At 44.6% G+C, this 22,150-nt stretch overlaps 4 protein-coding genes across 12 annotated transcripts; all 4 read right to left on the bottom strand.

Moving 5' to 3' along the window:
- Positions 1-1,070: 1,070 nt before the first annotated feature.
- gpr171 (G protein-coupled receptor 171) lies at positions 1,071-3,671 on the bottom strand. Its single transcript, XM_048981768.1, has 2 exons — positions 3,353-3,671; positions 1,071-2,354 (listed from the first exon to the last, which is right to left on the bottom strand). Exon 2 carries the CDS (start codon positions 2,315-2,317, stop codon positions 1,319-1,321), a length of 999 nt encoding a protein of 332 aa, XP_048837725.1. The 5' UTR covers positions 2,318-2,354; positions 3,353-3,671; the 3' UTR covers positions 1,071-1,318.
- Positions 3,672-7,335: 3,664 nt separating this feature from the next.
- On the bottom strand, positions 7,336-12,128 carry LOC125712362 (P2Y purinoceptor 14-like). Of its 7 annotated transcripts, XM_048982309.1 has the most exons (3): positions 9,928-11,001; positions 9,477-9,563; positions 7,336-8,682 (listed from the first exon to the last, which is right to left on the bottom strand). In XM_048982309.1, the coding sequence occupies exons 2-3, from the start codon at positions 9,487-9,489 to the stop codon at positions 7,697-7,699; spliced, it is 999 nt and encodes a 332-aa protein (XP_048838266.1). In that variant the 5' UTR covers positions 9,490-9,563; positions 9,928-11,001; the 3' UTR covers positions 7,336-7,696. The 7 variants fall into 7 exon arrangements, with proteins under 7 accessions (XP_048838266.1, XP_048838269.1, XP_048838267.1 ...); XM_048982312.1 differs by lacking the exons at positions 9,477-9,563; positions 9,928-11,001 and adding an exon at positions 11,751-12,128; XM_048982310.1 differs by lacking the exons at positions 9,477-9,563; positions 9,928-11,001 and adding an exon at positions 11,751-12,128 and having other exon boundaries at positions 7,336-8,679.
- Positions 12,129-13,121: 993 nt separating this feature from the next.
- On the bottom strand, positions 13,122-18,856 carry LOC125711349 (transmembrane 4 L6 family member 1). 2 transcript variants are annotated; one of them, XM_048980157.1, is made up of 6 exons: positions 17,452-18,856; positions 16,619-16,797; positions 16,399-16,467; positions 16,139-16,293; positions 15,830-16,022; positions 13,123-15,244 (listed from the first exon to the last, which is right to left on the bottom strand). In XM_048980157.1, the coding sequence occupies exons 2-6, from the start codon at positions 16,793-16,795 to the stop codon at positions 15,230-15,232; spliced, it is 609 nt and encodes a 202-aa protein (XP_048836114.1). In that variant the 5' UTR covers positions 16,796-16,797; positions 17,452-18,856; the 3' UTR covers positions 13,123-15,229. The 2 variants fall into 2 exon arrangements, with proteins under 2 accessions (XP_048836113.1, XP_048836114.1); XM_048980156.1 differs by lacking the exon at positions 17,452-18,856 and having other exon boundaries at positions 13,122-15,244; positions 16,619-16,887.
- Positions 18,857-19,008: 152 nt separating this feature from the next.
- Positions 19,009-22,002, bottom strand: rnf168 (ring finger protein 168). 2 transcript variants are annotated; one of them, XM_048980152.1, is made up of 7 exons: positions 21,843-22,002; positions 21,098-21,457; positions 20,803-20,879; positions 20,180-20,365; positions 20,014-20,105; positions 19,869-19,920; positions 19,009-19,769 (listed from the first exon to the last, which is right to left on the bottom strand). In XM_048980152.1, exons 2-7 carry the CDS (start codon positions 21,414-21,416, stop codon positions 19,149-19,151), a joined length of 1,347 nt encoding a protein of 448 aa, XP_048836109.1. In that variant the 5' UTR covers positions 21,417-21,457; positions 21,843-22,002; the 3' UTR covers positions 19,009-19,148. The 2 variants fall into 2 exon arrangements, with proteins under 2 accessions (XP_048836109.1, XP_048836110.1); XM_048980153.1 differs by having other exon boundaries at positions 20,195-20,365.
- Between the last annotated feature and the right edge of the window lie 148 nt (positions 22,003-22,150).

Below are 22,150 nucleotides of genomic sequence, written 5' to 3'. Positions count from 1 at the left end.
TTAAATGAAAAGACTCTGGAGGAGTGCTCGATGACTTCTGTCAAGCATGGTGGAGGCAATGTGATGGTCTGGGGCTGCTACCTGATGCTAAAGTGGGAGATTTGTACAGGGTGAAAGGGATCTTGAAGAAGGAAGGCTATCACTCCATTCTGCAATGCCATGCCATACTCTGTAGATGGCGTTTAATTGGAGCCAATTTCGTCCTACAACAGGACAACTACCCAAACACAGCTCCAAACTATGCAAGGACTATTTAGGGAAGAAGCAGTCGGCTGGTATTCTGTGCATGATGGATCACTGGGTCTCAGCTTTGCTGAGCTGTTTTGGGAGCAGCTTGTCAAGCCAATCCAACCTGTGGGAGATGGTTCAGGAAGCACTGGGTGAAATATCATCCCATTACCTCAATAAACTGGCATCTGGAATAGCCAAGGTCTACAAGACTGTATAAGTGTTTAAATAAATAAACAAAATTTACCGTTACCTTATATATGCTACTCGATAAACTCTCGTATAAAAGTCTGAGGCTGCAACAGGATTATAACTGTGACATATTTAAGTACAACTGCACTCCTTCTAGTAAGTAATTGCTTAAATTATACACCCTACTTTAAGAAAAGCAAAAAAAACTGATATTGAGAATGACATTTGGCTGCAGTTCCTCAAGGTGTCAATAGGGGGATCAGTATTCAGTTCTTTTTGTCAGCAGGTTCATTCAAATTTGTTTACCTGAGTAACTTTCAAAGTTCATCTATTTCCTACACCAGTACTGAGAGCAGTAAACATGCCCGATGCAGTAAAATTTTGTGGTGGGCTCAGTACACGCAGATGGCAGTAACTCTGAGTTGAGGGAGTTCTTGATACGTCCTTAAATGTTTCTACTGCAGGTTATGAGCTGCGGCTCGGCGGTGAGTGGTTATGAGAAGCTAAACTCTGAGCGGTTGTGCTTTAGGAACCATGTGACCAGCGGTGACATGGGGCTTGGTTCTCGTCATTATTTGTGGTCTAGCTTCTTAGACGCACGATTCAGTAACTCTGTGCATGTTCTCGTTTTCAGGAAGAGGAACAGGTGGTTTTAACCAAAGCAATAATTTTTAATGCATTTTAACATAGCAGTAAAACCTTTGTACTTTGAAACCTAGCAAAATAAGTAGATTTATATAGTTACTTATATCAAGCCCTCATTCAAAAAGCATATATATATTCATTTTAATAGAACTAATTCTGCGAATGGGTGGTCGCGTGATGAATTAAGGAGAATGTCCTCTTTGTGTCGTTTTGGAAACAACCTGTTAGCTGGCCATTTTTTCTCCGTCTTGTTTTAAGGGGATCCATTCCTGGAAAGGAAATACTGTGGGAAGCTAGTCCTCCCTGCCTGAAAAGCCTCAGTGATCTTCTGCCTGAAGGAGTGGGACAGGTAGAAGCAGACGATGGGGTCCAAACAGATGTGCATGACGGCCAGTAGCAGCGTGGACTCCTTGGCCAGGAAGAGTTGCCGTTTGAGCGAGCAGCCGCTCAGAACCTGGTTCTGGGTGAATGTGTACGGTGTCCTGACCAGGTGGTAGGGTACGAAGCAAATGATGTAGGCCAGAGTCACTGTGCCGATGCTCCTAGTGGCACGTCGGGCTCCATCTTGTTCTTCCGGATTCCCTCTTCTTCCGGCCCAGAGCCGCTTCAGCACAAATCCATTGGACAGCAGTACAACTGCAGAGGCATTCAGGAAGACGGCCATGCATAGGAAGTTGGTGAGCGTGTGCCAGTGGAGGCCAACCACCTGCTTAAACTCGGCGCAGGTGACATGGGGCTTCTCTGGAATAGTCTTAATGGGAATGGCCATGTTAGGTACCATGATGAACAGCACAAGTGCCCACACCACCAGCGACATCATCCTTGCGAATCCCACATCCTGGATACGGAAGAAACGTGAGCTCTTGGCTATCTGTAGATAGCGGTCAGCGCTGACGAAGGCCAGGAAGATGATGGAGGCATACATGTTGATGTATATGAGCACAGCAGACACCTGGCAGTGAAATATCTTGAGATTCCAGGTAGCCGCGCCCAGGTCGATGGTGATCTTGAAGGGCAGAGCCAGCATCAACAGGAAGTTGGCGGTGAGAAGGTTGATCAAGTAGACGTTGATGCATTTCTTGGCGTCGCGACTGTAGCAAAACACCCAGAGGGCCAGCATACTGCCCACAATGCCTATCAGGAAGATGAGGGAGTAGAAGAAGGTAAAGGGCAGCATCTGGTCATTGACCCTGCAGTCTTCGGAGGTGTTGCTGCCATCTGTGTGGGGCAGTTGACCTGAGGTCGGTGTCATGGTGGTGAATCAGATTGTAGAAGAAGCCCATCAAAACCTGCAAAAAATAAGTGAAGCCTACTGTTATACTGCAAAAATAGTAACACTGATTTTTTTAAAGTCTTTATTTTCACTGTTCTGTAGGGAAAAAAGACAACGCATTTGTAGTACACGCCTGTCTGATGAAGGATTAAAGATGACAGCCTTTTGTTTTTAAGGGAAATTGTGTGACAGATTTAGGAAATGAAACTGAATGGGGACGAGGAGTATCAGGCTCTGGGAAACAAGTTCAGGAGCCCAGATCCCTGTTACATACTGCAGTTTTGAGTTGCTCCTGTTCTTATTTTGCTTCTGACGTGTTGCCTTTTGCTGAGAGAGAATTTCCCTAAGCTGTCCTCTTCATCATGTTTTATGAGTCAATATCATTACTTTGACTGACATGTGGACAGGCAGAGGGCCTGTTATATAGCACTCTTTGACTCATGGGAAATCCCATCTCCTGGATATAATCATACTGCAAATTACTACTATTAAACATCAGACAAAAGACAAATGCAGGTTTTGAACAAAACTTCTATCCTAAAATGTTGCAGGTTCAGATCTGAGAAAAAAGCGTTTCTCTGTTCCCTTTTAGCGCACAAACACAAACACTTTTGTGAAGTGGCCAACTAAACAAAGGTATAAATATTCTCTACAACAATACTGCAGAATAATTATTTAACTTTAAAACGTACATGTCAAACATCACAGGCACCGTGTAAATGTTTAGACTTACAGATTGGGTATAAATCAAATTTCTGTTTTAAAGGTCACAGCTATTGATCTGTAGTTCTGTGCTTGGACTCTCTCCAGATTTTCAAACAAAACTCAAACAGACATAACTGCAGTTAAAGTGAATTTTTAGGCAGACAAGTCAACCCAAAAATGATGTTCTTACTACATACATATGCTTTGCTGTAAGCAAACCACAAGTGGAGTATGATCACGGCAACGTCAAGAGGAAGAAATGGTCAAGAGATGAGAGAAGATCACACGGTCCAAAATAATGGCACTCACCTCGTCCTTGGAGTTTTGCAGGAAAATATGGATTTTCACGGGCGAGCGTGAAAGACAGGAAATGAACCCCCCTGTGTAAACCACTACTACCTCTGCCTGTCTCTTCAGTGAAGCGATGTCTCCTTCCTTAAGTTGATCGCATTGATGTCACAGAGAGATTATCGGACTCGTGTTCAAAGAGACCAATCACATGTCCGCACTGTTCTGTTGCTGTTTCATTGTTATGGGATTTCATGCGATGTGAACGCCATGGCGTCAGAAGAGCAACACTTAACGAGCGGCTTTTTAGTTGCGTGAGTATGTTTCGGAGCATGTGTTCTGCCACTTCCTTATCCTCCCCTAGACAACCACGTTAGCTATTAATCACCAGAGTGAGAAATGACTCAGTCTGCATTTCCAAACTTATAGGAAACAAAGTGACATATATGGTGTGAGTGATCTGGTCTTACTGAAAATGTCGTCGTGAAATTGCTCTTTATGTTCAAGCATTTTAGCTGCCCATGATTGCTTCTTAGGCAGCGGCAAGACATTTAATGCAGGACAAACAAGTAAAGCAAAACAAGCAGGAGACTGTTGGGTGAATTGCTGTTTGTAAGTTGCCTGTAGTGAGTGATTGTGTCTGTGATTGTCTGTTCAATGTTAGTGTAGTAATCAGATTTCCCAGTTCAGGTTGATTACTGTCTGCTAACAATATGGACTTTCTTGTTTAATATGAAGCGGATTGCTGTGTCATCTGATCGGCTAAGAGACGAACAATCGCGTACCCTTGACGTCTCCCACATAGAGCCAAAACACACACATAAAGCCACTGCATCAATCCATGACAACAATCAAGCCTGTTTACAGTAATTCGGGGAAGTAAACAAGCACCCCCCACCCCAAGTGGTACAGTCCTGCTTTGCCTTGAATTGCAGCTAACAATATATAACAGGTATGAACTTAACTGGCAGAAATGTGTTACAAAAAAATTAAGGACAATGACAGCAAGAAGAAGAAGAAGGATAGAGGTGGTGCAAAGAAGGGAAGAAATGAAAAGAAAAACGGACTGGGGAGAGATATAGCAAAATGCTATTGAATAATGGAGCAAAGTCACAGAAAGGGGGCCGTGAGAATGTTTGGCTTTAATTTAGTGGTGAAGATTATTAGCACATGGCGTGAAAATCTCCCCATAGTTATTACTAGCTGACCAGCTCGGTTTTCGCACTTCAGCCGTTCTAAACCAGCACAGTTAATGAAGAAAAGAGCAGGGATTTAGAAAAAGGTGCAAGTGGGGACCCTGCACAGTGACAGGATGTAGATACAGAAGCAAGTTGCATGCTGCACAAAATTTAAATCATGAAATGTCATTATGATTGAGGCAAACTGAGAGATCTTTGGATAATGTGTGCTGTATGTAGACTTCCTGTTCAGTGTGAAGATATAATCACTCATGGTTATAATCATCTCATAATTCTCATGCAGTCTTATGTACACTGTATGGACAAAAGTATTGGGACACGCCTCTAGATGCTTAAATTCAAGTGTTTCAATCAGATCCATCATCACAGGTATATAAAATCAAGCACCTAGCCATGCAGTCAGGTTTACAAACATTAATGAAAGAATGGGTTGTTCTGAAGAGCCCATTGAATTCAAGCCTAGTGCTCTCATATGATGCTCCCTTTGCAATGAGTCAGTTCCTGGAATTTCTTCCTTGCTAGATATTCTATGGTAAACTGTAAGTGGTTTTATTTCAAACTGTAAGCATTTAAGAACAACGGAAAGTCAACCACTAAGTGACAGACCACGTATCAGAGCGGGCTGAATGCTGAGGTGCATAGTGCGTAAAAGTTGCCAACGCTCTGTTGACTCAGCAACTGCGTAATTCCACACTTCCTCTGGCATTAACCCCAACACAACAACTGTGCACTGGGAGCTTGGTGGAATGGGCTTCCATGGCCGAGCAGCTGCACTGGACACTGGAGCAGTTGAAACGTGTTTTGTGGAGAGACGAATCATCCTCTTATGTCTCACAGCCTGACAGACGAGTCTGGGTGCACCGGATGCCAGGAGAACGTTACCTGCCCGACTGCGTCATGCCAACTGTAAGGTTTGGTGGAGGAGGGATAATGGTGTGGGGGGTTTTTTTCCACGGGTTTGGTGAGGTTTCAGTGAAGGGAACTTTTAATGCTTCTGCATACCAAGACATTTTGGACAATTCTATGCTATGGTAAGCTTTGTGGGAACAGTTTGGGGAGGTTCCAGCATGACTGTGCCCCATTGCACAAAGCAAGGTCCATAAAAACATGGTTGGATGAGTTTGGTGTGGAAGAACTTTACTGGCCCACACAAAGCTCTGACCTCAACCCCACTGAACACCTTGGGGTTGAACTACAAAGGAGGTTGTGAGCCATGCCTTCACGCCCAACATCAGTGCCTGACCTCACAAATGCTCTTCTGGATGAATGGGCAAAAATTCCCTCCCCAAACACACTCCAACATCTTATGGAAGGCCTTCCCAGAGGACCGGCAGCTGTTATACCTTCATAGGGGAGACCAGCTTTATACTGATGCTTATGGATTTAGAATGGAATGTTATAAAATTTCCTGTAGGTGTAATGGCCAGGTGTCCTAATACGTTTGTCTATGTCTGATGTGATGATAAGCGAGGTTGCAGAGACCACTAACTAAATGTGAAGAGTGATATTTTAAGATATGATAGGGCTTTATTTAATAGCCTTCCTTGAGGTTACAGATTTTCAGTTGATTTCTCTGTGTATCAGATGTTTTGGGGTTGGAACAGGTTAATTGACATTGGTTCCCCCAGGAGTTGTGACAGTTTGCCAGGTATAGGGCTACCATCCAATTACCCGACGTCTCCCAGACACGTCCTCCTTTTGGACGCCTGTCCAGGTAATCAGGCAGTTTTTCAAAAATCGGCGCTTTATCTGGGTATAGTACTGCAACCCCCATGACTCAGTGTTGCAAGTTACAGGGGTGCACCAAGCAAAGGAAAAGGCACCGATTGTCAAGCAGCTCAGTGTCATCACACAGCGTTTGCAAGGCTCATGTACACGTTTACGGAAAAACTTAGATAACATGCGCTTAACTACGTGTCACACTGCTCTCGGGTGATGTCAGTTCAAATGTTGTATATCTGTCACATTTTGAGAGTGACAAGACGTCCTCTTCTGTTTTACCAACTACGCTAGCCAGGGAGTTTGGTCATCACTGTATGAGCTGTCTAATCCAGCGCTCCGGGATGCCAGATTTCCCTGCTCAAACACTTAATCAGCTAATGACTAGGTTTAGTGCGTGTGTTTGAACAGGGAAATCTGCAAACTGTGCTGGATTCTGGCCTCCAGGACTGGAATTGGGAAACTCTGCTCTAATGGATAATATTGGGAAGGGAGAGAAGATTGAAATGTCCCAAACTCCAATGTCCAATGGATTCTTTTGTCCCCTGATGAACAGTCTAGTGATGCTGGACATTTCTGTGAACTGCACACAATAGCTGCAGTAAGTACGGGGTTATACTGTTCAGCAGCTTTTTCATGGGAAGAACCCCCCTGTCCAAACCCCTCCCCTCTATTAGGGTGCATCATGTGACCAGGCTGAAAGACAGACCTGACTGGCATCCTATCTAGTGCCCCCAGCCTCGAGAACCTTGCTTCCTTGAAAAAGAAGTCAGAGAAAATTGGCAGTTGGTCTGTTATAAAACACATTAAAGGTGAGAGTAAAAGTCACAGTACCGCTTCAGTTGGAGATACCTGCTATTCACAATAATGACCAGACCCACAAGTATCTGAAATAATATTTATCTTTATACAAAATAATAGAGTGTATATATATATATATATTTAAAAAAAAAAAAAAAAAAAAAAAAAACTACTGAAAAAAAAGTTTTGTGAAACTACTGCCTATTCAGAATAACAGAATTAAAAGAAACTCAGCTCAGCAGAAATCATCGGAACTGGAATGTAAGACATTTTTAGCAATGTCAGATATAGACATGATACAGGTGCTGTTTGCTCAGCTCTGTTTATATTCTCACCCCAAGCAGAGATAAAACCGCTAGATGGGATGAGGAAGTAGATAAAAGGCATTTGGGTGAACGTGCTTAAGTCCCTGTCAAGCACCTGCTCGGCTTCCTGTTGTGAAGCCTTCTGTCAGAGCTACTTCCTGTGTCTCCCCTGGACACAGCGCCCTTACTGAGTCCATTTCCTGCATCTTCCTTAAATGATGGAATCTTTAGAGGCAGGAGGGCCTGTCTGTTGTTATCTGGTTATGGTAACATGAGGCACATGTCCTGTTATACGCAGGCTGAAGCACAATACCTCTCCCCACACCGCCTCCGAGACCCCTTTATACTTTGCTGACACTTGGAGCACTTGTTACGGCTCTGCTGTTGACTGGAGAAGTTCTGTATGACAGCTTCCTGATCAATGCCTTCCGGAAGGTTGAGCACATGAGGAAGTAGATCACAGGGTCCAAGCAGACGTTGCAGGCCGACAGGAGAAGTGTGGCTTCCTTCAGCTGGGAGAGCACGTAGCGAGTGTATAGGCTGTAGAAAGTGGAGGAGCCCTGGCTGAGCGTGTAGGGCACACGGCATGCGTGATATGGGACGAAACAGATGCAGAACACCAGCAGGATACTGATGATGCTACGCATGGACTTTCTGCGGGCTTCTCCTTGGTGCGATTGCGATACGCGGCGGGCGATGGCGACATAGCAGAAGATCAGCAGCAGTAGGACCACCCAGAAGATGCAGACACACGTGATGGAAGAGGCATTGTGCCAGCGGATTCCCAGTGGGGTCTTCAAGCGCATGCAGTCTGCAGTGCCGCCCAGACGCGCTATGTTGTTGCTGCTCAGCATGCTGTTAGGTAGCGTTATTACAGCCAGCAGTACCCAAGTGAGTACAGACGCAACATGTGCAAACGTCACCCCCTGGAAACGATTAGGGCCAGTGGTGGAACACACCACCTTTACATAGCGGTCCAGGCCAATGAGTCCCAGGAAGACGATGCTGACATACATACTGCCATAGAAGAGCACAGCACCGTACCGGCACACGAACCACTGACCGATGCCCAGCTGACCAGCAACAAGAAAGGGAATGGCGAGAAGCATCAGCAGGTCTGCCACCACCATGTTCTTCAGGTAGACGACCAAGCCTGAGCCTCCCAGCTCCCTGAAAAAGATCCAGGCGGCCAGGATGTTGAGCACCAGACCCACGCCGAACACCAGGAGGTAGAGCGCAGGCCGAATCTCACGGGTGAAGACGCTGCTCAGGTCGGTCTCATTGGACAGGTGGCTTGTGTTACTGGAGTTCATGTTTACTGGTTCTGCTGAAGAGAGAATTTGCTCAGTATTCATTGTCTTAATCTGAAACCAATACAACAAATTGCACAAACTCTTAGTTTAAACCGAATACACACCATATGTATATTAGAGTAAAACCAGTACACATTGTATGTGTCTTAGATGAAAACCAGTACACAGTGCAAGTGTCTTAGCTTAAAACCAGTACACACCATATGCGTATTGGAGTAAAACCAGTACATATGGTATGAGTCTTAGATTAAAACCAGTACACATTGTATGTATCATATCTTAAAACCAGTACACACCATATGCGTATTGGAGTAAAACCAGTACATATGGTATGTGTCTTAGATTAAAACCAGCACACATTGTGTGTGTCTTAGTCTAAAACGAGCACACTGCTGGTCTTTGTTAAAGACTAGTACACAGGATGTTTTAGATAAAATACTATGTCATAAAAACTTAGTATGCATCTTAATTAAAGTGATTTGTCATAATTCTAAAGAAGTGCATGTATCCCAAAAACACATCATTCACTGCAATGCACAAACATACATGCACTCACCATCTGCGTAAAAAAAAAGTGTAAAGTGAGATCTCACTTAACATGGACATATCACCAGCTCCTCTGTATGCAGAGGTGCAAACAGACGTGAGACTAAGTCACATATGCAAAAGTCACAAGGAATTCAGAAGTGCTAACCATCAGTCAGCAAGTCATGCTTCTCAGCCATAAGAAAGTCAAATTAGTAACGTCAATTTCACCATCAGTAACTATGATAATGTAGTAGCGGTTAATTGAATAATAATGTAATACCTTTAATAGTCATTCATTTAAAAAGTGGTCAGTTCAAAGCTAATCATTTCGTGTGCTAATATTTTCATCTCCATCAGGAAAGAGTTTCTGTAGTAAACGATTCAAATAAGTAGACATTAAATATTTTGATTTCTTTTTTACCCTAAATTATGCACATTTGCCACTGCGTTTTAACGGTACTCAGCAATTCACATCTAACGCAATTCTAAAGAAAATACATACAGACAACTTTAAAAATAAGGACACAAATAAGGGTACAAGTCATATACTTCAGTAGTGCTAATGACGTAATGCATGGATTAAAACAAGATAAACCACGAAATCCTGCTGCTCCCCACAAACTAATGACAAAGTTCCTGTCGCTTTACAAAATCATTTCACACACTAGTTTTAGTTAGGGAAAGTTCATTCCCAATTACGTCATACAATAATTAATATGCCACCAAATTACCTGGATTTCAAGTTATATTACAGTAGTATTCCAAGTGATATTGTAACACTAAATAAGTCGTGAATTTAGTAACCCCATACACCAGATCTGTTAACTAGGAGTAAGTCAGGTTTGTCAGCTCTCACGCATCTGCTAATTTGCTCTCACGTCGTAATTTGCAAACCCTACAGGATATTTGCAAGGTAATACAGTAAACCGGTTATCTCGACCCGAAAATCTCACGCAAGCCAGCTGACCAAATTTAACCCTTATACATAACTGCACGCATCAGAATTACTGTACAAAAAACAAGCAAAAATTAAATACACAAACGATGTAAAGGTTAAGCACAACTTCGTAAGACAAAATATGTGCATGTCTTTTACGGCTGTAACGTATTCGTTGTATATCGTTCGGTTAATCATTTTCGTTTCAGTAAGCGCAAGTAAACGAATAAGTTCACAAGTAGCATAATGGTTCTCATTTTGGCTGTAAAATGTTACGGCTGGTAGGTCATAATCGGCAGTTCAAGAACATTTGGTTTCCTAGTAATTACTGTGCACTGGAGAGAGTTGCTAACAACTAAGATTCTTTATCGAATCTGTTATACCGAAATCGGATATGTTGGTTGAATGATCAAACATTGAGATTATCCGAGTGTGGGTACAGCCAGAACAAGGCAGGAACAGCCGCTGCAAGTAATTCTCCCTTTGATACTTATAGTAAAGCGATTTGCCAGGAAATGTAGACCACAGGGTGTTACTCACAACAGATATGGGACCATTCTCGGTAACAGTACATTGGACTTTGGTCACCATATTGTTATGGTATTATATTTTTGATAAAAACAAAATCCCATATTTATTTTTACAATGTGCACGTGGCCATCTCTTTGATTTTGTTATTCAAACACGTATACAGACACATTGCCTTTGGTTTGCAACCGTTCCTAATTGTGTTTGTTTGCAGTTCTAATTAACTGAACCGTGATCCCAAAACCGAGATTTTCACCGAACCTTGAATTTCGTGTGTGGACATACCATTACACCACTAATATCTTCCACAAATCAAAGACCAGACAGTTGACAATCGGAAAATCTATATGAACGCATGAAAAATCCCGAACAGTAATTTTGTAAGGGTACAAGACTTTAAACCAGCACTGCAAAGTTTAGCCTCAAGACCGTAACCGTAACCCCAGCGTCCTGTAACACTGTTAGGAAATCTAAAAAAAAAAATGCAACATCACTAATGTAATACAAACAAAAGGACTAGGACATTTAACATTAAAGTAAGCTGCCAGTTACACGTCTGATAAGTTATTGCTGGTTTACCATCCTCTGTTTATGGGTCTTGAAATAATGAATGAAATTTTAAGTTGTCGTCAGTGTCAAATATTTTGTCCCACGTTTTGCATACTGTTGTACTTTGCTTATTGTCGTCAGTGTGTCAGCTGTTTCGTAAAAATTTCAGTAACCAAAGTTTAGAATTTTAGGTACCAATCTGCCACGGTTGCTTCCTGCCATCAACAAATAATTCATCGCCCACCTTGTGGATGCTGTAAGTTATGGGAACAAGAAGCACAGATTAAGAGATTAAGATAAGAGCAGTTAAAAACACAATCGTGGAGTTGGTGACAATGGTAAAAATGGAGATGGAAAGTAATATTAACTGCGGTGTTATAATTTGAGTCATTTATGATAAGTCTAAGTCAAATTTGTAGTCAGCAATATCCAAATAGAAGTGGAGTCTTTTCCATAAGTTGGAAACAGTCTCAAGTTATAAAAACTGAGTCATGTGATTCGAGCCACTGCTGGGTACGAAGATTTCCATATATCACTAACCTTGAAGAAGGTGCTTCTCCCAAAAATGTTCTGAGCTGGGGGTCCGGCTGCTCGTCAGTGTCCCTTACAGGGTCTGTGCGTGTGTCACATTAACACAGTTGGAAATAACCACATCCGCATGTCTCTCTCTCTCTCTCTCTCTCTCTCTCTCTCTCTCTCTCTCTCTCACACACACACACACACGCATGCACACATATACACACGAACCAACACTGTGAAACTTTTTTCTGTTGTAAAAATGTCCGTGTATATTTACAATATACATTACTGCCCTTTGTGCGATCAAGTGCTTTTCTTGAAGAAACAGGGTAGCAGAGTTCCTCTGCTCAGTTGCTGCTCCGCCGAGGGAGATGAGGCTCCTCTGGTCTTTCAAGTTCTTCTGTGTTCAGAAGAACTTTGGGGAACCAGATGTGGGCGAAGGTCTCAACTCATCAGTGTCAGCAAAAACTGCTGCTCCTCTGCAGGAAGTATGGCGTGATGGTCCTCCACAGTGCCCCATGGAGGAAATGATGTCCTCTACACACAATCAGCTTATTTGGCTGCTTGGCACCTAAAAGTTGGAACAGTTTACTTACTCACCTAAATGAGCGTGAACATGCACTAAGGATGTGGCCCCCTTAGCACCTGGGTTACTGTCTCTACTTCATTGTGGCTTCTAATGGTTTTCCTTCAGAACTCTACTGCAAAGCTGGGCTGGCACTGTGCCACAAAGCAGCACATTCGGCCACATTAGCATGATGGTCTTGGGCTCAGCACACTGACTGAGAAGTCAGGTTGTCTTCTGTAGTCGCTTTGCCGTGATGCTCTGATACAGGCATAATGACGCAGAAAGCAAAGCAGGACACCCTGGACGAGATGGCAGTCCTCCACAGGACACACACATCACACACCGTGGACAATGTCTGGGGTGCTGGTAGAGATTATGGGCCTGACGAAAGCATATCACATTGGGGCCCCAACCCAGACCAATCCAGTTATGTTCTGAATGTTTTAGGAATCACTCTACCTTTCCCACCTGTAGGGATTCCAGTTTGCTTAATTGCAAGTCTTTGGACTGGGGGAGAAACAGGGCAACTCAATACACATGGAACAAGAGCGGTAATGACACCCCCAATGATGGATGACAGCACAAAAGTACAGTAGGACCCACTGCAGGGCAATTCTTGATAATGATAGTCATCACATTCATGCAGTTATTAGTTAGCACTGAAGCAGAACCTGAAATTGCATCTTGAATCTGTTAATAATGGATGTTTACATCTAAAAGAAAGAAATGGGACAAAAAGAAGGAAATAACATTCTAAAAATACATTTTGTTTATTGAACATAAAACTGTCTCCCGGGGAACAAAAAGGAAATCCATATTTGTCTAAAGAAAACACCACCTGCTTATTCAGTGCAAGCTGTTGCAGGACCCAGCTTATATCTGTCTTCCAAGTCAGAAATACCGGATGCTGGGTGCTGGTTATTGATCTTCTGTTGTCGTTTCACATGTTTAACATCACAGTTTATCTAGATTCCAAAGATAACGGTTCAAGGAAATTACCCACGCAGACATTTATTTAGCGACTTTTGTGTGGCATTGGTCATCGTGTATTTGATGCAATGTTTAAGCCAGCATGTTCCCAGTGCATAGAAATGACATCAAGCTACTGGGGAGGGGGCCTGTCGTCATGGCAACCAGATGTCCGAGGTTAATTAAGCGGGTCTGGGGTGTTGTCCTTAAGATGCTCTTGAAATGGGTCTGGGGATCAAAAATGCTGATTCTGCATGCACTGGACACCCCCCCCCTCAAAATAAGGATAATGGGGGAGGGGGGGTCATGATGCTCCATCTAAAGTTTTGTATTCAAGGATTTTTTTATTTGTCATATTCAAGGTATACAGTGAGACTATGTGCTGCAGTGAGATGGAAAGCCATCAGCTCTTCCATAATAAAAACAAGTAATAGAAATAAAACAGTGAAACAATAATGATGACAATAAATATGAATAAGGAACCAAACGTTATGCAGAAAAATAAAAGAAAAAAAGATCAGAGATAAGGAGGATGGCTGAAATAAAGTGCATCGTGCATATGCAGAGAGCGAGTGCTAAATCATCAGTGTTGCAGGCGTATTGAATAATCTGATGGCTGGATGCTAGAAGCTCCTTCCGAGCCTCTCAGTTCTCAGTGAGAGACAGCAGAAGTGCTTTTCAGACCTCAGCCTGCTGAAGAGGTAGTTGTTTGGCGGGTTGCATCTCTCGTGAGTGTTGCGAGACTATTTTGAACTATCTGTACTATTTTGAACAGTGTATATTGTCCTACACTGTCCTTACTCTCTTTGTGACTCAGTGTGGCTGAATGGGTAATGTGTCTTTTTACAGCTCTGTTTCTGCACTCTCGTTAGTAAACGTCCTGCAGGGAGGGCAGTGCAGCCTTGCTGATGCGTCTGGCTGAACCTGCCTCCCTCTGCTGAGCTGTGCGGTCTGGGGCAAAGGAAGGAAAACCATAAGGTTTTATCTTGCAGTAGGTGGTCATCATTTCTTGCGAATCATGGACTATGATGGATCAGCCATCGGAAGATTCCATGACCTGGAGATGGGCGGAAGTAGCAGCTGCCTTATTTGGGACCGGGAGTGGAGGTGCGTTTTACTGTGGCAACTGGTATTAGCACAAGGGAAGAGGAAACGAAAGAGTATTTGGGTCGTGGAAAGAGATCCATCCACCCATCTTCAAATCTGTTACGCTGGTCATAGGTTCAGGGGAACCTCGAGGCTGCTCTGCCATGTTCAGTCATTCTGTTAGCATCCGAACACCGACTGCTGCATTCAGGAACAGCCAACTTTCCACAGGCCAACTGCATCGCAGCCACATTTCCCATGACTTCCATACTATCACTGTCATTACTTAGTTTAGCTCCACAGCCGCACAAGATCACCAGTGAGAAGCATCAGCAGCATAATGCATTTCTCTCATGTAAGAGAGTGATGGAGAAGCAAGACGTAATATAGTGAAATACAAAGTGAATACAGCAACATTGCATTCATTGCAGATAAACAGCTGAAAAACAAGGGAAGCAAAATCACTTAATGTTTAATATATCACAATAAGAATAATAAATATTTCATAATAAGAAGGATAAATATATAATTATTTCCTAATAACTTCTGTGCTGACCACAGGAGAAGGACTACAAAAATCTTGAAAATATATAATTTAAAGAGAAAAGTGACCTCAGAAAACTTAACGGAAATGTCCAAAGATGAAGAACGTGAGCTGCAGATCTCCGGGAAGAAGGAACCAGTGGAGTCCAGAAATACATACCGCAGAATGACACTTATCTCACCAGTCACTAGATGGCGCTCTTTCTATTCACTAACTAGTCTGCACTTCCTGTTCCTCTTTTCCACCTCAGAAAGTCCCCGTTCATGGCATGTGCTGCTGCTTAGCTGTTCCATGCTGATGCAGAAGCTTGGCTCCCTTCCCCCAACTCTGTCCTCAGGCTGGGCTAACCTGTAGTAGGAGAGAAGCTTTTGTTTACAGACCCTGGTATTAGCACTCAGATCAAGGGTGAAAAAGAGTGAGGATTTTCTGGTGTGGAGAGTTGGGCAAAAGTCTGTTCTTGTTACCACAACAGAGGGGAGACTAACTGATGAATGATACTCACTGGTAGCCAATCACATTTCTTTACTTTTATTAATTGCCCAATCAAGTGAACTCAATGCTCAATTCTTTACGATGATTCGAAGGTAAAACATTTTAAAAGCTGGGTGGCTGAGTCATGCGACTGGACTTCTGTCTTGAAAGGTAGAAACGTTTCACCGCTCATCCAACAAACATTTCTACCTTTCAAGAGAGAAGTCCAGTTGCATGACTCAATCACTGGACAGATTCGCCAGGAAGACTGAGAATCTTCACAGACATTTGAAAAGCTATGTTTGATTGGACATCAACAGAGCAATTTTAATAAGCAATTCTCAGAATAATGTCACATTACAGCGCAGCCTCACACCAACTCATGCCATCCAGCAGTGGGGGGAGGGGGTGTCCCACATTGAGTCACCTTCCTACAGACACACATGGGCATGCCCATCATACCTTGTTCCTGCAAAAGCCTTGTCCACAGAGCATGCCCAGTAGAGCGTTGAGTGTTTGTGTGGCGCACAGCAGCACCTGGATGCCACTGGTTGCCATGAGAACTGAGAAGAGCACTGCGTTCCATGGGACCACGCCGCTGGGCTCCTCGCAGGTCAGTGTTTGCCACGCCTGGATGGGGAAGTAAGGGCTGCCCCTACACACACACACACACACAGATTTATACACATACACATCTGCAAAGACATCCCTAGCTAATCCGGTTTGTGGTTACTGAGTGTGTTTGTGTGTGGGAGAGAAGGCAGCGCACACCTGCGTATCAGTTTCTTCAGTGGCTGATCCCAGGTCAGCCCCTCAGTGCTATTGTGAAGACAGAGGGGACCACATGCCAGTCCTGCGCTGCTGATCAGGAAGCAGATTCCTGCTGCAACCACTGCTATGGCGGATGTCCCAATCTGCCACATCATCTGCACAGATGTGTAATAACACGCAGAGATTACCAAAACACACACACACACACACACACACACACACACTACCAGCAGGGCCCGAATGTCATGAGATCAGCTAACCTCTATTCTGAAACCACAGCAACTCCTCTGTAGACTGTTGGATATGAAGCTTCTAGCCGCAACAAGAACCTTTGGGAAGAGACACACAGGCACACACACAGTGAGATACAGCAAGAGACTTACATACGCAGGACAAAAGAGACAGGGAAAGAGACCATTAATCCTATAGAAGCAAACACATTAAGATTAAATCACACAAACACACACAGCAGGCCCTCACCAGGAACCCAGATGCCCAGATGCCTGTACTCCAGGTCGCCTCAGGAGTCACATGACCCTCCAGCAGGAACCGTGCCTTTAGGTCAGGGAACAGCAGCAGGGTGTTGATCAGCATAGACAAGACTGACATGGGAACCAGGGACCAGCCCACAATCCTGGAGCAGCGGCCGACGCACATTCCTGCAAGAAGCAGGGATGGAGTAAACTTCCCACTTGGGCACACTTCATACCCGACATAACTGTACTTCATGTCAAACTTCAAAATGATGTTTAACTGATCTTCATGTTGGTGTAAAACTATGATGTTATGCCTGTCAAAGTGTGTCAGCTTAGCTATTCCAATACTTCAACCCAATTCACCCCAGAATTTGCCGCAACCAATCAAAACAGCCCATGTGTTTTTTGACTCGACAACCAGCAACCCTTCGCATAGCTAATCAATATCCTACTGGCTTTCCTTAAACTAATTTAAGAAATTAATTAAGTGAGCTGGTGGTGGAGTTTAATAAATATATGGAATGGCTGAGGTGCCACTGAGGAGAGGTTTGAGAACTGAAGCGATGTTCATCTAGCCATCCAACTCGATATCAGTGACTTTTTGGATGAGAAAAAAATTCTTATTCGTTTTTATCGTGTCAAGTCTTAATATGCACATTACTTATGTTAAATTGATTTTTTTGTTCTGTGCACAAATGTGCACTTAATACTCACATAAATAGCTTTAAACATTTTTGACTGTCTACGACCTTTGAACAGTACTGTATAAAAGTGATACGCAATGCCGAATAAATTATCTTAAAAGGCATTACAAAGATGAAGTGTAAAAGCACCTACCTGAACAGAAAATGGGCAGAATCGCTTTGCGGTGTCTGACGAAGTGTGTGTACTGAGAGGGATGAGGAAGCTTCTGATCCTAAATACTGTCCACACACACTCCCCCACACACACACACTCCCCCACACACACAGCTTGCCTCCAATCGCATTTCTGATCAACTCATTCCACTACATCTTTAAGGATCCAAAAAGTAAAACACAAGATTACGAAATGTTTTTCATGTTCTATGAGTATTCGTTGGAAATGAGCGGCAGGATAATTCCTCTTCTGACAGGGTGCTTTTAGGATTATTTTGGGACTGAGAAGAGGAACCACACAGGGTCTGTACATCTGTAAAATGCATGGGACACACACTCCAGCCCCCACTTCAGTATTAAGCTTTGCTGGTGGCCAGTGTATGAGCCCTGTAACGCTAATTCAATTTTATTACTGCATCAAACTCCTTACATAGGCCATCATGGACAGCTGCGCCACCTTGAGAAAAGTGTTTGTGAAACAATCACAGCAAATACCAGATGCCTTCCCAGAAAACTGTTACAAGGAAATAGCTCATGATTTATCCCTTTCTGTTAACAGCATTTCTTTCGACTGCATGAGAAAAAGCTAGCAGGAAGAGGCTATCACATGACCAAGTCATATGTCACCAGAATGTGAGAAAAAATGGAAAGCTACACTGGACACTTGACCAAATATGGCTGTTTTGGTTATTACATGTGACCCTCCCGGGCTGCTGTCAAACTAAATCACACAGAAAATGCACAAACCACAACAGTGATGACAGATGCACAGGCCAGTTGTTGGCACAAACAGGCAGATTTTCTAGAATGTCCTACTTCCCCCTTAGGGAGTGTAATCATCAGCGCACTACCATTAATATTTCCTCTGTTTCTCTGGGAGAGGGGGTACACGGCAGCAAAAATAGTCTGTTTCATTTCCATATTTCCTTCACGAGATAATATTAGCATCCATACCGAGGACGTGGGCAGGGTGGGGAAACTGTGACCAGGCACAAGGGACAATGACACGAGGAAGACGCAGCATCGCAGCCCATGTGCTTATTCAGAGAACCACAAGTCACACTGCTTCAGCCTATGAGTCTTAACCTAACTGGGAAAAACTACAAATCCTCCACAGGCCACTTTTGGGGCAAACTAGTCACAATGCGGCATAGTGCTTCCTTCAGCTGACATTGATGCCACGACACATCATACAGCCTTTAATGCAAAAAGCAGCACAACCTTACTGAACAACAGATGAATTAGTGACCATACTCTAACCAAGAAAGTGTCAGGACAATGCACTAAATGAATTGTTTTATATGAGGGTCAGAGCTAAAATCAATAGAAAACACAGTCAGCACTGGCTGCCAGCAAATCAGTATGACGCACCACAGATGTCCTGCAAACACGGACTGAGACTAAGTACAAAAAAAATTAGCAGCGCCCTCTACAGGACAACAGAAACCTAAATAAAAGATATCCCACAGCAAAACCAAAAAATAATTTGGACATGTTAGACACATGGCGCAGTCAACATTACACACATGGCGCAAAATAAACCAATACTTCCTTTTATTTAACAACTGCAATATTACATTCATTTTTTTGTTTTTTAAAAAAAAAGGTTATACTAAGAAATCAATAGGCAAAAGGGTATGAACAGCATGACACTGCAGAGTCAGGGCTTCTCGGGGCTCAACTGTTCAGGGGAGGGAACATCTCAGTCAGGGTGCTCTGTTTGCAGGCCTTGTGTACTACAGGGAGGGGGGACTCCGAGGCATGCTCCCCCCTCTGGGCCCGGGGGGGCCCACAGCTAGATCCTCGCTGCCTCACTCTCGGCTTCTCCTGCTTCTGTTCCGGTACAGAATGAGAGCGCCCTCTGCTGGCGGGGTCCGCTGGGACATTGCTGGGACGCTGACGGAGCTGGTACTGGTCGGGGGAGCCCTTGCGCCGGTTCACAACCCGGAGGGCCTCTTCGCGGTCCAGCTGCTGCTGCAGTCTCAAGGCCAGCTGCCAATCTTCCTCCTCTTGTTGCTGCTGGCTCTGCAGCTTCTCCTCCAGGTCCACCAGAAAGTTGGGGTGGCAGGGCCTCTTTCTGGCAAGGCTGTCTGCAGCCTCAGGTCCGACCTCGGCGCTCTTTCTTTTGCCAGGGGGCTGCTCTCTTACCCACATGATCCCAGGATCTCCCGAGTCTCCGTCTTGCTCCATCCAGGAAGCTGCTGCAGTGCTGTCGTTCTGTTCCGGCCGGGAGACTCGAGTGTCTGGTTCTCCCCTCTCAGCCTCATTCCACCCATACACATCCAGCCTAGATCGCTCCTTTGTACCACAATGAGACATTTCCGACACATCAAGCAGCCACACATGCAGAAAGCTCTAAGGCACAGTGTTCAGGACTGAAATCAGAATGTAACCTACCATTTTAGCAGAACTGCTGATGGGACCCATCTGTGCAAGTGGCTGCAAAAACCTACAAATCAGACATCAGAACCTAAGACATAAACAGTCATGCATTCACACTGTGTGTGTGTCTCACACACATACACAATCTACATGGCCTCACCTCTCTATGTCTCCTGTGTTTGTAATTTTCTTGGCCGATATCTTCCTCGTTGACCGCACCTGTTTTTGAGCTTCAGGTTCTGGGCTGGAATTCTGAAGACACCCCCCCCCCGTGTATTTAGGCAAACGAAGATTTTACAAGCCGCGCCAAACCTGTCCCAACGCACCCCCACCCCAGCTACCAGCTCCATGCTCAGCATCCTGGCCAGCTTCTCGTCATCCTCCAGCTGTTTCTCCTCCTGCCTTCTCCACTCCTCTGCCGAATGCTCCTCGTCCTCGGCCAGAAGTCGCTGGATGTACTGCTCGCTGGCCGCCTGCTCCGCCTCCTCTAGTGCCTGCTTCTCTGCAGCCAGCTAGGTCGTAGCAGGTAGGGTGGAAACTCTGCTCACTATGCAAGTTACCCACAGGGAAACTCATGTCTTTCAAGTAGAACAAGCACTGGCCGATTAACACCTGACACTTACTATTCAAATAATGTCATCATCAAGTACCCGACATGTTTATCTAATGCGACTTGTAATAGAAGGAAAGGTTACCATTTGTGCATGTCCCCTGGGATTCAAACCCACAACCTTTGTATCATTAGCACTGTGCTGTACTTGTTGAACCTCAGAAGCTTAAATTAACTTTAATGTTTCATCTACACCTGAAGTATGCTTTCAGGCATGATTGGATGGTGTTTGTCAACTCCTAAAAGTCTGGAGCCATTCACAAGACTTTTTCTCTCTCTCTCTCTCTCTCTCTCTCTCTCCCTCTCCCTCACACTTACGCACACACGCACACCCCTCACCCGGCTCATCTGGTCTTCATACTCCTTACGCAGTTCTCCAGGCTGGCTCACTCTTGGTTTGCTACTGACGGCTGGTGCTACACCAACAGGACAGCAAACCGGACAGTTATACATTCAGTTCATTTAACTACAGTGTTACCATAAATAACAGCACAAGTGTGAATGGATGCAGGTATGGATGCAGGTTTTAGGCAAAGGCTTGAGTCACTTTATCATGTGGAAAAATATGGATGTCAGTCAGTCTAACAGTAAGCATTTTGATGCCGCTGATGTGCCAGTGCCAGGGGGGCCGCACCTGCCATATCCCCCGCGTCCCCGCCACTGAGCCGCTGCTCACACTGTGCGGGGAAGGCCTCCTGCACACGGCTCCACAGCTCCGCGTTGACCAGCGTCTTGTTGCGGCTGTGCAGACGCGCCCAGCTGGACACGCGTTTACGGCACAGGGGACAGCTCAGGTTGGCTTTGTCCACCGTCTCAAGGAAGCAGGGCTTGCAGAAGGTGTGGCTGCAGGGCAGCGTCACCGGCTCCAGGAAGATATCCAGGCAGATGGGGCACAGGCAGTCGGCCCGCGACAGCCCCCCCGGCCTCCCCTCGGCCTCCGCCACCGGGGGCATCCCTGCCCGGCTAGTTCGTCGTCCAGAAGCCAGTACTCAAACTGTCAGGGACACGACACAGAACCGTAAAACGGCGCTCACTCGACTGCCTGGTAGAAACACAGTCTTTCTGCGCAGGCCGACGACTCGGCCCACAGGAAAGCTGCGCTGTTGTACCTTTGGGGAGCTAAGCGTGACGGTGATTTTAAAGGGTATACGTATAATTACAAAGAGAGACGGCAGATTATACGTACTGGTGACACATTATGAAATAATCATAACAACCGACTGCAAATTTATAGGTGCTAATAAAGGCGCCTTATCTACTGGCTGAATAGAGAACGTCGACCCGCCCCGAATCGGTCCGGCTAAAGCCTCTCTACTCCGAAGTTGCCTATTCACCGCAAATCTGTGAACTAACTACCTGACAACAACAAGACGACTCACCGCATGCGATATCCCATCGAATGAAGTAAAATTAAATTCGGCGTCTACAAAATAAACAACAAGTAGTTCCCTAACTCTAATCCGAAACACAGCCTCTTACCCTACGGAGCTCCGCCGTAAATACGCGCATGTGCGCGCTCTGGCGCTCAGGATTCCCGCGCGTGCGCACCCTGTGTCGCGCAGGGATGACACACGGGAAGTGTTATGAAATAATACTTTTGAATAATTGGTTTCAATATAATAAGTGTCCAGCAAACAAGATACACATATTATTTGACTTCCGACTTGATTAAGTGAATCGGATAAAG

The sequence above is a fragment of the Brienomyrus brachyistius genome, chromosome 17 (assembly GCF_023856365.1).
Source record: "Brienomyrus brachyistius isolate T26 chromosome 17, BBRACH_0.4, whole genome shotgun sequence".
In the NCBI taxonomy this organism is placed as follows: domain Eukaryota; kingdom Metazoa; phylum Chordata; class Actinopteri; order Osteoglossiformes; family Mormyridae; genus Brienomyrus; species Brienomyrus brachyistius.
Note: the sequence above shows the minus strand (reverse complement) of the source record. Positions and strands in the feature narration are given on the sequence as shown.